Below are 14,886 nucleotides of genomic sequence, written 5' to 3' on the forward strand. Positions count from 1 at the left end.
CAGAGCTCATCCTCCTTCCCACGTTCAGCTGGGTGTCACATGGGCTGGGGGGGGGGGACACCTACCCTGAAGATGTCGTCTTCGGAAGCTGCAGACACCGCCTCCTTCATGGCCTTGTCCAGCTCCTCCTCGGCCGTCAGGTCTCCGGAGATGGCCCTCCGGATCTCTGGCCCGATGTCATGTAGAGTTCGCAGGCCGGCCTGGAAGCCGGAGGTTGGGTCAAGCCAGAGGGCACGGGGTGCCAGGCTGAGGCCTTCTGGTCCACCCAGCCTGAGGGCTCTGGGTGTGGGGACACTCCAAGAGGGAAAGGAGGACCTCCCCTAGGTCCCCACCAAGGACACCAGGAAGCCTTCTCCAGAGGCCTGCCCCTGCCCACTGGCTAGAGACTGGGGGTGGGGGAGACAGCCCCTAAGCCCCTCACCCCTCACCTGTAGGGACAGGGCATTCCTCTGGGATGGCTTGCCCACGAGGCCCTGCTCTTTGCGTTTCTTGAACTTCCGGAAGTATTCCTGGATCAGGAAGGTGGCATAGAACTTGCCCACTGTGACTTCATCATCTGGACCAGAGGGGAGAGAGGAGGTGGGGTGGGGGGCAGATGGTGAGCCGAGGGAAGGCTGGCTGGCTCCGAGGATTCCGTCAGCCTGCTTGCTCAGTGACCAGGGATGTTCTGAACTCTCTGACAGTTGGAGACCACCCGTCATGGGAGAGAGTCCATTCGTGTAGTGTGTGTGAAAAGACAACCTTGCGGTCAAAGAGACAGAGACACTGAAGTCTGGCTCTTGTCCTGTCTGCTTAGGCAGCACCTCCTGATGGGAAGTGGTTTTATTAGTTTCTCGAGCATTTCTGCCACAGAGATTCTTTCTGCTAATGCTTTCTGTAAAATAAATATGGACAAAGAGGGAGAGAGAGGGAGAGGGAGAGAGAGGGAGAGGGTGAGAGAGGGAGAGGGTGAGAGGGAGGGAGAGAGAGGGAGAGGGAGAGGGTGAGATGGAGAGAGGAAGAGGAAGAGGGAGGAGGAGGGAGAAGGAAAGGGAGGGAGAGGGTGAGGATGAGAATGAGGGAGAGGGAGAGGGAGAGAGTGAGGGTGAGAGAGAGGGAGAGGAAGAGGGAGAACAAGGAAGAGGGAGGGAGAGGGAGTAGGAGGGAGAAGGACTGAGAGGGAGAGGGAAAAGGAGGGAGAGGGAGAGGGAAAAGGAGGGAGAGGGAGAGGGACCCTGAAGCTTTCTTCACTATGGTCAGGCCAGGCTCACCTGGGTCATACACATGGGAAAGCAACACACTATGCAAATGGGTTACTTCACTGGCCCAGAAAGTATATTCTGATTCATTCTTAAAAAGTATTTTTAATTTTTAAAAAATTATCTTTATTTTTAAGAGACAGTCAGAAATGGAGAAGAAAGGGGGTGACAGAGAGGGAGAAGTGACAAAGAGACACCTGAAGCCCTGCTTTACTACTCACAAAGCTTTTCCCCTGCAGGTAGGAACCGGGGGCTCGAACCTGGGTCCTCAAGCACTATAATGTGTGCACTCAACCAGGTGTGCCGCCACCCAGCCCCTCTTAAAAAGTATTTTATGAGAGAGAGAGAGAGAGAGAGAGAGAGAGAGAGAGAGAGAGACCTCCCAGAGTCTCAGACTGCTCAGCTTTGGCTGATGGTGGTGATGGGGATTGAACCTGGGACCTCAGAGCCACAGGCATGAAAGTCTTTTGAAGAACCACCATACTATCTCCCTGGCCCTTTTCTTACTAATTCTTTTCTATTTATTTATTTATTGTTTAATTTTATTAGTGATTTGACACTGATTAACAAGATTATAAGATAATGGGGATATAATTCCACATCACTCCCACCACCAAAGCTCTGTGCCCCCCATACCCCTCCAGTGGTAACTGTCATAATTTTCCCAAGATCATAGATGAACTGAAAAACATATATATGATTTTTTGCCCATTTTCACTCCTTTTTTAAAAGGGAAATGTCTATTGTTGCCATAATTGTTCCCCCCTCCCCTTGAAACTTAATTACTGCTCTCTCTTTTTTTTTCTTATTTATTTTGCCACCAGCATTCTCACTGGGGCATGGTGTCTACATGAACAACTCAGTAGTTCAGCGACCATTATTTTTATTTTGGATAGAGACAGAAAAATGTAATGGGAAGGAGAAGGTAGGGAGAGACGAGAGACACCTGCAGCCCTGTTCCACCATTTGCGACACTTCCCCTATGCAGGCGGGGGGTGGTGGTGGTGGTGATCCACAGGTGACATGGGTCTCTACAGTGACAGGCTTGCGACAGCTGGCATTCCCTTTCAAAGAATGTTTTTGGAAGGCAGAGAATTGCTTTTGGTGTTATACGATCCTAGATGTTCCCCCTGGAAGCCCGGGCATGCTTTGCACAACAAATAAAATAACTTTTCATTTCAAGTGCCCTGCTAGCCTATGCATGGTGCTTACAGTGATTTTCACCAAGAGCTGGGGAAACACCATAGTGGTTCTGCAAAAGGACTTTCATACCTGGGGCTCTGAGGTTGCGGGTTCAAACCCCAGCACCAACATCAGCCAGAGCTGAGCAGTGCTTTGGTTAAAAAACAAAACACACGCACCAAAGTAAAAAAAAAACTCTGGGGTGGGTGGGTGGGGGGAGAATACAGGTCCAAAAAGGGTGGCAGAGGACCTAGTGGGGGTTGTATTGTTATATGGAAAACTGGGAACTGTTATGCATGTACAAACTATTATATTTACTGTAGAATGTAAAACAGTAATTCCCCAAGAAAGAAATTAAAACACACACACACACACAACCTCTGCACCCAAAACTGAATATTCTCTTCAAAGATAGTTTTTATGTCGTGTTTAGGTATTCAGAACTTTTTTTTCCTCCATAGTTACTACTGGGCCTTGGTGCCTGCACTACGAATCCACTGTTCCTGGCAACCATTTTTTCCATTTTTTTATTGGATAGGACGGAGAGAAATTGGGAGACAAGGGGGGATAGAGAAGGAGAGACAAAGATAAGATACCTGCAGACCTGCTTCACTGCTTGTGAATCGACCCCTCTGCAGGTGGGGAGCCGGGGGCTCAAACTGGGATCCTTGTGCAAGTCCTTGCACTTCATACTATATGGACTTAACCTGGTGTGCCACTGCCCAGCCCCTGGCATTAGAAGTTTCTCAGGGTCTCCACTTCCAGGTGAACCGACAGGAGACTACCGAATGTCCCAGTTTAGCTGGACCCATGCTAGAAAACTGGACCCCAAGGTCACCCACCTCTGGGTCTCTGAGGGACCCTCGGGCCACTGTCTCTGACCTGCATGCAGACACCCATTTCTTATGCAGGTGCATGCCTGCAGGTGCGTGCTCCAGGCTTGTGTAGAAACACAGGTGCATTTTTTTTATATTGACAGATATATCTCTCATTCAACATGACAGAGAACATCTGTAGCCCTCAGCACTGCCAAGCTTTCCCCAAGTGAGTGTGCCCCACCTTTCAGTAGCTGGTGGGATCACTTGTATAGTCACGCCCGAGTGTGGATTTGGCTCTGTTTGATCTTAGCCTAGGACACCGGGTTAACAATGTGGAAGTCAGGCATGTAGGACAGTCAGACTGCCCACGATCTTCCGCAAGGGTCCTAGCAGAGGGGCTAGGAACTACTGGTTTGGGGGCTGGCAACATAGCTCACTTGGATGGTGTGCTGCTTTGCCTTGTGTGCAACCCAGGTTAGCGCCCTCACTACATTGGAAAAAATTCTGGTGCTGTGGTCTCTCTCTCTCTCTCTCTCGCTCTCTCTCTCTCTCTTTCTCTAAAACAAGTACATAAATAATTATTTGCTTGGGAAGAGATTCAGGGCTTTGTAGGGTGGAGGAACACTCTCTTAGGATGAGCTAAATATCTGTGCTGGGTGGTGGCGTACTCCACAGAGCGCACACATTACCATGTGCAAGAATCCTAGTTCAAACCCCCGGCCCCCACCTGCAGAGGTGAAGCTTCATGGACACTGCTGCAGGTCTCTCTCTCTCCCTCTTTTAATTTTTTTATTATCTATATTTATTGGATAGAGACAGCCAGAAATCAATAGGGCAGGGGGAGATAGAGAGGGAGAGAGATAGAGAGACACTGCAGCACTGCTTCACCACTGCAGGTGGGGACCTGGGCCCTTGTACACCGTAACGTACACTCAACCAGGAGTGCCACCACCTACCCGCCCCCCCACCCCATCTCTCTCTCCCCTCCCCCTCTCAATTTCTTTCTGACCTATTCGATAAATCAGTAAATACTAAAAACAAAAGGCATCTGAGGTGACTCTTAGTCTAAGGCTGTGCTGATATGACCCCACTGTACCTGGTTATTGCACAGGGCACCCACACTCTGCAGAATGCCCCGGGCCACCAATCCTGTCACTCTTCTCCCACCTGCCTGCACCCAGGCACCTGGCCCAACCCCTTCTGTGGCACACTGGGTGGGATCCACTTCTCCCTCCTCCCACCCCCATCCTGGCTGGATCAGAATTGGGCCCCAGGTCGCTCAGCCTAGTGAAATCAAGAACATAGCCCTCAGAAGCTGTGTCTACAATTCAATTCTTTTTTTTTTCCTTTCTTTTTTTGGCTCCAGAGTTATCACTGGGGCTTGGTGCTGGAACTATAGATCCACTGCTCCTGGAGGGTTTATTTTATTTTATCCTTTTCATTTGATAGGACAGAGAGAAGTCGAGAGGAGAGGGGGAGATAGAGAAGGAGAGAGATAGAGAGACACCTGCAGCCCTGCTTCACTGCTCGGAGAGCATCCACACTGTAGGTGGGGAGCCAGGGCCTGAACTTTGGTCCCTGTGGGATCCTTACGCTGAGTACTATGCGTGCTTAACCAGGTGTACCACCACCTGGCCTCCACAATTCTTGTTTTCTGCCACCAGGTTTATCACTGGAGCTTGGTGGCTACCTGACTCCACCTTTCCCAGAAGTTATTAATTTTTTCCCCCTTTCCTCTAAATAGAAGGTGAGGTAGTGCATTGCCCCAAAGTAAAGGCCTCTGGGGTGGGAGGAGGGTTCAGGTCTGGAACAGGGTGTCAAAGGAAGACCTAGGGAGGGTTAGACTGTGATGTGGAAAACTGAGAAATGTGACACATGGACCAATGACTGTATTTTACTGTCAACTGTAAACCATGAATCCCCCAATAAGGAAAATAAATAGGTGAGAGACAGAGGGAGGGAGAGATAGAGAAAAAAGGAGAGATATCACAGCATTGCTCCACATCCCGTGAAGTGTCCCCCTGCAGGCTCTCCCTTAGGATGGCCAGGGGCTTGAACCCAGGTCCTGGCACACGGTGAACTGTGCGTGCTCTTCTGGCCAGTGGCAGTGCTGCACACAGAGGGGAGGGAGGGGAAGAGGGCATGGGGAGGCTCACCGCCAGCAGGGGGCACCACTTGGTCCAGCAGCTTCATGCTGGTGCGTTTCCAGATCTTTTTGATGATGGCTCTCAGCTCCTCATTGGCTTGCTCCAGGTTCCCTGCGGGGGGAGAGGTGGGCAAGTGACAACATGTTCCCATCCCCAGGAGATGGCCGGGGGTGAGCCTGTGACATCCCAGAAGGCACTGCTCCTCTACTGCACAAACAGCCCTGCACCTCAGGCCCCACTCTCTCTCCAACCTCCCCCTCTGCCGACCTTCTTCCATCCTCCCTCTCTATTTACCTCTCTCTCTCTCATTTCTTTTTTTTTAAATTTTTTAATCTTTATTTATTTTCTGGATAGATACAGTCAGAAATTGAGAGGGAAGGGGGTGATAGAGAGGGAGAGAGACAGAGAGACACGTGCAGCACTGCTTTACCACTTATGAAGCTTTCCCTCTGCAGGTGGGGGCCAGGGGATGAACCTGGGTCCTTGCGCACTGTAACCTGTGCACTCAACCAGGTGCGCCACCACCTGGCCCCCTCTCATTTCTTTTAATGGGATTCTATTATCTTTACTTATTGGATAAAGACAGCCAGATATTGAAAGGGGAGGAGGAGGGAGGGAGAGAGAAAGGGAGGGAGGGGGGATGGAGGAAGAGAGGGAGAGAGAGAGAGAGAGAGAGAGAGAGAGAGTGTACTGCAGCAAAGCTTTCCCCCTGCAGGTGGGAACCAGGGGCTTGAACCTAGGTCCTTGCACATTAGAACATGTGCGCTCAGCCAGGTGCACCACCACCCAGCCTCTCTTTCTTTATTCTCTCTTTCTTTTTCCTTTCCTCCTTCCTTCCTTGACTTTTAAAATAATATATATATGCATATACATTATTTACTTATTAGATAGAGACAGACAGAAATTGAGAGGAGAGGGGAAGACAGAAAAGGAGAGAGACAGAGACATACCTGCAGCCCTGCTTCACCACTCACGAAGCTTTTCCCCTGCAGGTGTGTCTGAGGGCTTGAACCCAGGTCCTTGCGCACTGTAACATGTGCACTCAACCTGGTGCACCACCACCCAGACCCCTCTTTTTCCCTTCCTTTTCTACTTCTTTCCCTCCCTTTCTTGACTTTTAAAATAATATGTATTTAATTTTATATATTTATTTATTAGATAGAGACAGAGAGAAATTCAGAGGGGAGGGAGAGATAGAGAGGGCGAGACACAGAGAGAGACACCTGCAGCCCTGCTTCACCACTCATGAAACTTTCCCCCTGCAGGTGGGGACTGGGGGCTCGAACTTGGGTCCTTGTGTATTGTAATGTGTACACTCAATCAGGTGCACCACCATCTGGCTCATCACAACAATTATTTAAAAAGAAAAAAATACTCAAAAAGACAAGGAAGTTGCACACATAGAGGCAAATAGGTCCAGGCAGTGAGTTCTAAGTCAGCAACCAAGTTTTGCCAGTAGCCAGCGAGAGCTAGACACGGCTCAGCATCTTGTGCCATCCCCCCAACCTCCACCCCCATGACTGGAGTCTGCAGCCTCCAGACCCCAATGAGTCTGAGTCTGGGAGTTGGTGATTATTTTCTGCATAGCAATAGGAAGACAGAACAGGGGCCAGGGTCTTTTTTTTTTTTTTCTGGCATCTCTCAGTGCTAGACTCCTCTGGGGTCACCCCCCTATTCTCCCAGCTGAAACCCATCCTGAAGCCACATGGAGGTCCAGCAGAGGAGAGGATGATGGGGAGACAACCTTCCCCACCAAGACTAAGGACACTCAGTGTTCAGTGACACGATGCCCCTCTTCCACATGCTCCTTTCCATTCAGAGCCCTCTGGGGCCTTGATGTGGGAAATGAGGTCTCTGCAGATGCGTGATGAGTCAAGGTGAGGTTACAGGGGGTCATGGTGGGTCCTGATTTCAACAGGACAGCAAGGAGAGGAGTCAGAGACACGGGAGACAGAGGCAGAGATGCTAGAGTTGTGGCTAGCTATGAGCTACCAAGCACCAAGTACTGCCAGGCCTGGCAGGAGAGGAGAGGGCTGAGGCACTAAGTCCCCACAGAGCTTCTGGCAGGAACTAATCCCAGGACACCTTTCAGACTGTGGGTACCCTAAACCGTGAGCCCCCAGTCTGTCTGCCTGTCTCTTCTTGCTGGGGGTTGGTGCCTGCACAGCTCCACTGTTTCCAGATTTCTTCCAGTTATGATGGGGAAGGAAGAGAGAAAGAGAAAGAGAGAGACATGAGGGCTGGGTGGTGTTACACCTGGTTAAGCACACACATTAATGAGTGCAAGGACCCAGGTTCGAGACCCCGTTCCCCATCTGCAGGGGGGAGGCTTCATGAGCAGTGAAGCAGATCTGCAGGTGTCTCTCTTTCTCTCCTTCTCTCTGTCTCCTCCTCCCCTCTCAATTTCTCTCTGTCCTGTCAAAAGCATAATAAAAAAGAGAAAAATAAAAGGAAAAAAATGGCCACCGGGAATGGTGGATTCATGGTGTTGTCACAGAGCCCCAGTGATAACCCTGGTGGTAATAGAAAAAAAATAAAAATAAGAGAGACAGAGAGACACCTGCAGCACTACCCACCCACTCATGAAGCTTCACACCCTACAGGTGGGGACCAGGGCCTTGAACTCAGGCCCTTATTCCTTGTAATGTCTGGGATCCTTTGGGCACAACACCACCCAGCCCTGCTGGGCTGAGTCTCATTTCCTTCATTTCTGATTGATGTATGCTTTACATTGGGTTGTTCTAGTTCTCCCCCGCCAAGAGAATTGGATCAGTCCAGTTAGTTTCGCGGGCCCGCTTGGCCCCGCCCCAAGGAACCCCGCCAGAGTTCGAGAGTGAGAGTTGGAGAGTTGCAGAGTTAGAGAGAGTGCTTGCGCCGCCGCAAAGAGAAAGCAGAGTTCTGTTTGGTGATTAGTTTGGTTTAGTTTATGAATCGTTGTTCTTGAATAAAGAAATACAGCTTCCCTGCCCAGCCATTGTCTCTGCGTCTCTGTTACCCGCCCATGAAGCTAGCCCGGCCAGCCAGACCCACCGAATTTTAACAACAAATGGCGCCCACGTGGACCTGACCTGCGCATCTCTCAGATAAGTAAAGACAACTTGGCTACCTATGCACTATGGCCTTCTCTTCTGCTTATGAAGAGATCTCCAAAGGCCTCTGCTCTTTCTTCACGAGACTGTTTTGCTGTTTCTGGAACATTTATCTCTGGACCACTCTGTGGTTTCTACTCGCTCAGGCGAACTCAGAACAGCCAGCGGGAAGAGCCAGCGGGCAGGAGGCGAGGCGCGGAGCTGCTGTTTCCACCTGGTTAAACAGCCCAGACAACCCCGCGCACCGCGCCCGCAGCCCCGCAGCCCGCAGGAGGCTGACGCCAGCACACAAGAGCCCCAAGAGCCCGACGCCAGCACACAGGAGGCTGACGCCAGCACACTGGAGCCCAATGCCAGCATGCAGGCCAGCCCACAGGAGCCGGCTCTCCACCGAGTGGCGCAGGGCACTGGACGTGTGATCCCTCTACGCTGCTCGGCCACTGCGAGCAGGGCAGCAGACATGGCAGGGCCATGGGACAGGGCCGCGGCGGCCTACCATGGCCGCCACCCCTGGGCACCTAGGCCCACACCTTCTACAAAACTGGCCCGCCTGCCCTCTTGCTATGAATTCTGGAACGATCCTGGACCTCCCAGACCCCCGGGCTCCCTGCCGAAACTGGGCACACGAGATCTCCAGCTGCCGGTCCGGTCTGAAGGCAGACAAGCTGGAGTACGCAGAGATTCGTGCAGAGATCGCAACCTACAATTCCTAAAAGTGAAGCTGCGCGGGAAGCCACCTCCGGATGGTGAACCCCCCCCAACAACTAAGACAGTACAGATTTAAATTCGTGTTTAAAATGACATGTCTTCGTAACAAAGATTTCTCTCCTTGTGTATTAATGACCATGTTTATGTGTATGTTTAAAGTTTGGTAAATAGTAACTTTAAGGGTAAATTCTTACTAGTCAAAGTTAAATGAAAAAGGTTTTCAACGTAATTCTCATAAAGATAAAATTAACTTACATTTAAAGTCTGAGGTAAAAATTAGTTAACAATCAATATATTTTAACTAAGTTAGGCTAAACAAAAGGTTAAATAGACTTGTTGATATGTAAAACTCTCGATTACCTTCTCTATTAGAAATGGTAGATCGCACAATGGCTATGCTAATTATTCTCATGCCTGAGGTTTCCTTTCCTGACTCCATCTTGAATGGGTGTAACAAAAGGTTAAAAGATGTTGTTGCTATGTAAAAGTCTCAAATTCCTTCTCTATTAGAAATATGCTAATAACAAGTTTTGTTTCATAGTAAGTAAATTGCAGCCAGCTGCCTTTGAGACTCCGTTCCCCGCCCCCATGCAAATGCCTGTCAAGGCAAGTACGCCCCCCAGAGGCAAGAAATGTTTTTTTTAAGCTGATAAAGTTTTGCCCACAGAGGCAAAAAATGGCCGGCCCCCTCAGGCCTTCCCTTGGCAACACACTGGTTCTTGTTACTTGCTTACATGTTTCTCCATGTTTGTGCTAGTTTCTTTTTTAAAAATGCCTGTATGATATATGTTTTTGTTCACCCCACACCCTTGATACTGTAGTCATTTGGTTAAAAAGAAAAGGGGGAATTGTTGTATGCTTTACATTGGGTTGTTCTAGATCTCCCCTGCCAAGAAAATTGGATCAGTCCTGCTAATTTTGCGGGCCTGCTTGGCCCCGCCCCTAGGAGCCCCGACAGGGTTCCTGAGTTCCAGAGTAAGAGAGAGTGCTGGCGCAGCCACCATGGGGAAAGAGACAGCAGAGTTCTGTTTGGTGATTAGTTTGTCTTAGTTTATGAATCGTTGTTCCTGAATAAAGAAATACAGCTTCCCTGCCCAGCCGTATGTCTCTGGTCGTCTCTGTTACCCGCCCGTGAAGCTAGCCCGGCCAGCAAGAGCCTACGAATTTTAACAACATCTGATGCCTTTGCCACTGCATGGAAAGATGCAACTGAATGAAGACATGGACAGTGGAGCTGGGGGGGGGGGGGGCTGCTTGCTGAGCTGAGATCCCACATGCCATCCCCTCCCCTAATCTGCACAGGAAGAAATGAAGTAGACTGACAAGACGGAGAGGCGTCTCCCACTCCTCTGCCCAGAACACCTTCAATGCCTCTCAGGGTGGGGGAAGGTTCTAGAATGGGAAGATGGACAGGGAGGAGACCCTACTCACTCTCTGCTCCAGGGTCTGACTCCCCCACCAGGCTGCAGGCTCAGTTTCCCGAGTGAATTGTCTGTGAAGCTAGTTCCAAGGCCACGTGGAGCCTCATACTCAGACTAGGGGTACAGAGGAGGACTGGCCGCAGCATGTGAACAGGCCTATCGGCTGGCTCTCAGGCAGGTAGGCTTAACACAATCTTGGAGAGAGATTGAGTCTGGGGATAGATACCTTAATGGTTCTGCAAAGAAACTCTCATGCCTGAGGTTCCAAAGTCCCAGGTTCAATCCCCTGTACCACCATAAACCAGAGCTGAGTAGTGTTCTGGTAAAAAAAAAAAAAATGAGTCTTTTTGGCTCCCCTTCTCTGCAGTCTGTCCATCCACCCTCAGTGGCAGCAGGCCTTAACGGAGGGGACCTGACCAGTGAGAATATCTGAGGAGGTGACCCTCCACCTGCAGAACAGCTGAGAGCCAGGTGCAGCCTGCACAGTACCTGCCACCATCACCATGTGTCACCAGGACCCGTCTGACCCAAGCTCATTTTATTTTATTTTAAAAAGTTATTTATTTTTTTTTTTAGATTTTATTTATTTGTTATTGGATAGAAACAGAAAGAAATTGAGAGAGGAGGGAGAGGTAGAAAGCGAGAGAGACACAGAGAGATGCCTGTAGCCCTGCTTCACCACCTATGAAGTTACCCCCTCCTGCACGTGGGGAGCTGGGGGCTTGAACCGGGATCCTTGTGCTTCTCCCTATGCACGTTTAACCCACCACGCTACCACCCGACCCTCCAAATTCACACTCTTTCCACTATGCCATCCCCTGGGCCGTGGTCCTGAGAGGCATCCAATTCCCCTGCAGCCCCCAGACTGGGTGGGGCTCTGGCTGTGGACATCCTCCTCTCTTCCTGCTCTCTGAACGACACTCTGGGAGGTCAAGACGTGGCCCCAAGGCTTCCCAGGCCTCCCTGGGCAGCACATGGCGGGGGGTGCGGCCTGGACACCACCGCCCTCCCAGCTCTGTGGGCACCTACCTTCTGTCTTGATCCTCAGTGCCGTGCGCACCAGGGCAAACAGCGTGGCGTTGAACATGACCGTGCCGTCGCTGTTGAGGGGCATGTTCATGGAGACCAGGCGCTGTGGGGAGAGGGCAGCCATGAACACCCACATGCTCTCGCTCACAGAGCCAAGGGGCATGGCAGGACAGCCCAGGGGCAAGGCCCCTGGGGGCTGCTCCCTTTGCCCCACTCTCCTAAAGGGTTAAGAGGTCGCCTGAGAGAGAAAATCCATAGCACCTCAAATGCCTGGAGCCAGGCCACAGAGGAAGGAAGAAAGCATGCAGAAAGAAGAGCGTGGGGGTTATCCACAATGGAATATAACTCAGCTGTTTAAAAATGATGACGTCTGTAGGCTGGAAAGATAGGATAATGGTTATGCGAAAAGTCTTTCATGCCTGAGGCTTTTAATTCCCAGGTTCGATCCCCAGCACCAGCCACCAGAAGCCAGAGCTGAGCAGTGCTCTGTGGGAAAAAAATGAAGTTGGATCTGGGTAGCTCATGGCGTCCTGTGCTCCTCTTAGTGCTAGGGCAGGCCAGCTCTAGGTTCCCCAAAGGACAAGAGCAGATTCTTGTCAACAACGTGACTGCTGGTCAGTGACGCCCTTCAGCCCCCGGGAGCCTGCACATACCCCCTGGCCTGGCTTTGCACTGTGCTTTTGCCTTATGGTTCACTGGAGTTCTCAATCTCTCTCTCTCTCTCTCCCTCCTGCTACCAGGGTTATCACTAGGGCCTGGTGCTTACAGGACTTCACGATTCCCTTTATCTTTTAGAAAGGAAGAGAGAGACAGACATACAGATAAAGAGGGAGCTGGGTGGTGGCGCACATGGTTGAGCGCACATGTTACAATGTGCAAGGACCTGGGTTTGAGCCCCCAGTCCCCACCTGCAGGGGGGAAGCTTCGTGAGTGGTGAAGCAGGGCTGCAGGTGTCTCTCTGTCTCTCTCCCTCTCTATCTCCCCATTCCCTCTCAATTTCTGGCTGTCTCTATTCAATAAATAAACTAAAAAAAAAAAAGGAAAAGTTTAGAAAAAATAAAAAAAGAGAGATAAAGAGCAGGCAGGAGACCTGCAGCACTGCTCCACCCTTCCTGAAACTTCTCTCCCCACCCCCCACAGGTGGGGACCGGGGCTTAAACCCAGGTCCTGGCACATAATCTGCACTCTATCAGATGGCACCACCTCTAGGCTCTCTCTCTCCAGTCTCCTTCCCCCACCTCTTTTTAAGAATGATTTCATTCATTTATTTGTGAGAAAGATAGGAGGAGAGAGAGAGAAAGAACCAGACATCACTCTGGTGCATATGCTGCCGGGGACTGCACTCAGGACCTCATACTTGAGAGTCCAGTGTTTTATCCACTGTGCCACCTTCCAGACCACTTCAGTTCAGAGGGTTGGGTGGGGGCACTCACTCTGGGGGTTGTGCAAGGGCCACACAAGAAGAGATGTATCAAATGGATGCATACGATCTGAGTCATAGCATCACTTAGAGGCTGGACGGTGGTGCACCTGGTTGAGCGCACATGTTACCATGTGCAAGGACCTAGGTTCAAGTCCTCAGCCCTCAGCTGCAGGGGGAAAGCTTCACGAGTGCAGAAGCAGGGCTGCAGGTGTCTCTCTGTCTTTCCCTCTTTATCATCACCTCTCAATTTCTTTGGTGTATCAAATAAATGAAATATATATATATTTAAGAAGGATTCGATGGGAGGGGCAGGCCTTCACCCAAATGCAGTGCATCTGTGAGTCACCTGCAGGGACCCAGCTCACCCACCGTCTATTGCTGGAAGGCATTCTGCTCGGCTCTCCAGCCCTAGGGGACAGTGGGTCACCTGCCTCCTGGGACAGTGAGTGGAGGACTGCAGCCCAGCCCCCATCACGCCCCAAACAGGCATCTTCACATCTGGCCCCTCCTGTCCCCGCAACCCCAGGCTGTATCTTACTTTGCAAGCCACGCGGTGAGGGCACAGCTTCCCGAAGCCCAGAGGGGGCTGGATCCGCCGCAGCAGCGTCACCACGTCCAGGTGTTTGATGCGGCCCCTGAGAAGGAGGGAGCGGGGGATGGGCCCATCAGGGGTGCCCAGGGCCCTGCAGAGGGTCTCCGTGTATCAGCCCTGGGGGTCCAGATGGGTGTGGACAGGCAAGGAGAACCCCCGTCTTTCTGTCTCTGTTTCCATCTTAACAAGCTCAGATGTGCAGCAGACTCTCCAGGCTGCTTGCCGGGTCAAGCGTTTCATTACTTGAGCAAGACTGACTGAGTGCCCACCCAGTGATGGGTGAGGGGAAGGGATTCCCCCTGGTGCAGGGATGGAGGTCCATCAGGTCCTTAGTACCTTGAGTACTTAGTTCTTCACACCCAGTTCTTCTATTAAGTGAAAATGGCAGCCAATGCAAAGCCTCCCATGGGAACCTTTGACTTAGCCAATGTCGAGTCTCCCATGGGGACCCTGACCCCTGGCCCTGGGTCTGGAGTGAAGATGGCAGCCATGTTTATGACTTAGCCAACGCTGAGCCTCCAGCACCCCCTCCCGAGCACTTACTTGGCCTCGGGGTCATACTCTGCCCAGATCCTCTTAAACTCATCCAGGTGGTGGGGCCCCAGGATGGACCAGTCCCTTGTCAGGTAGTCAAAGTTGTCCATGATGACGGCCACGAACAAGTTAATGATCTGTGGGGAGCAGAGGACAGAGGAGAAGCTGTGAGAGGACCTTCCTACACCCCTGTCCCAGAAGCCACTTAACTGTCTGTGCTGGAGGTGGCAGGAAGTGACATTTCTCAAGACTAGGTACCTGTCACCTTTTTTTTTTATTTTTCAATCTATATTTAAACCAGAGCCCTGCTCAACTCTGGCTGATGGTGGTGACACAGATTGAACCTGGGACTTTGGAGCCTCAGGTGTGAAAGTGTTTGCATCACCACTGTGTTATCTTTCCAGTTCTAAATTTTCTTTCTTTCTTTTTTTTTTTTTCTCACCAGAGTTCTTGCTGGGATCAGTGCCTGCACAACTTGACTGTTCCTGGCAGCTTTCTTTCCTTCTTTCTTTCTTTCTTATTTATTTATTTATTCCCTTTTGTTGCCCTTGTTGTTTTATTGTTGTAGTTATTATTGTTGTTGTCGTTGTTGGATAGGACAGAGAGAAATGGAGAGAGGAGGGGAAGACAGAGAGGAGGAGAGATAGACACCTGCAGACCTGCTTCACCGCCTGTGAAGCGACTCCCCTGCAGGTGGGGAGCCGG

General features: G+C 50.9%; 1 protein-coding gene across 22 annotated transcripts in view; it reads right to left on the reverse strand.

Annotated features, from left to right (window-relative positions):
- CACNA1C (calcium voltage-gated channel subunit alpha1 C) overlaps positions 1 to 14,886 on the reverse strand; it is a 506,000-nt gene that overhangs the window by 18,421 nt on the left and 472,693 nt on the right. For all 22 annotated transcript variants that reach the window (XM_060191492.1, XM_060191476.1, XM_060191473.1 and 19 more), the window contains 6 exons: positions 14,191 to 14,318; positions 13,594 to 13,690; positions 11,633 to 11,735; positions 5,395 to 5,496; positions 429 to 556; positions 66 to 200 (listed from right to left, as the gene is read on the reverse strand). In XM_060191492.1, coding sequence (XP_060047475.1) covers positions 66 to 200; positions 429 to 556; positions 5,395 to 5,496; positions 11,633 to 11,735; positions 13,594 to 13,690; positions 14,191 to 14,318 — 693 coding nt within the window. The remainder of the gene's footprint in view (positions 1 to 65; positions 201 to 428; positions 557 to 5,394; positions 5,497 to 11,632; positions 11,736 to 13,593; positions 13,691 to 14,190; positions 14,319 to 14,886) is intronic.

Source organism: Erinaceus europaeus, chromosome 5, assembly GCF_950295315.1.
Source record: "Erinaceus europaeus chromosome 5, mEriEur2.1, whole genome shotgun sequence".
Taxonomy (NCBI): Eukaryota; Metazoa; Chordata; class Mammalia; order Eulipotyphla; family Erinaceidae; genus Erinaceus; species Erinaceus europaeus.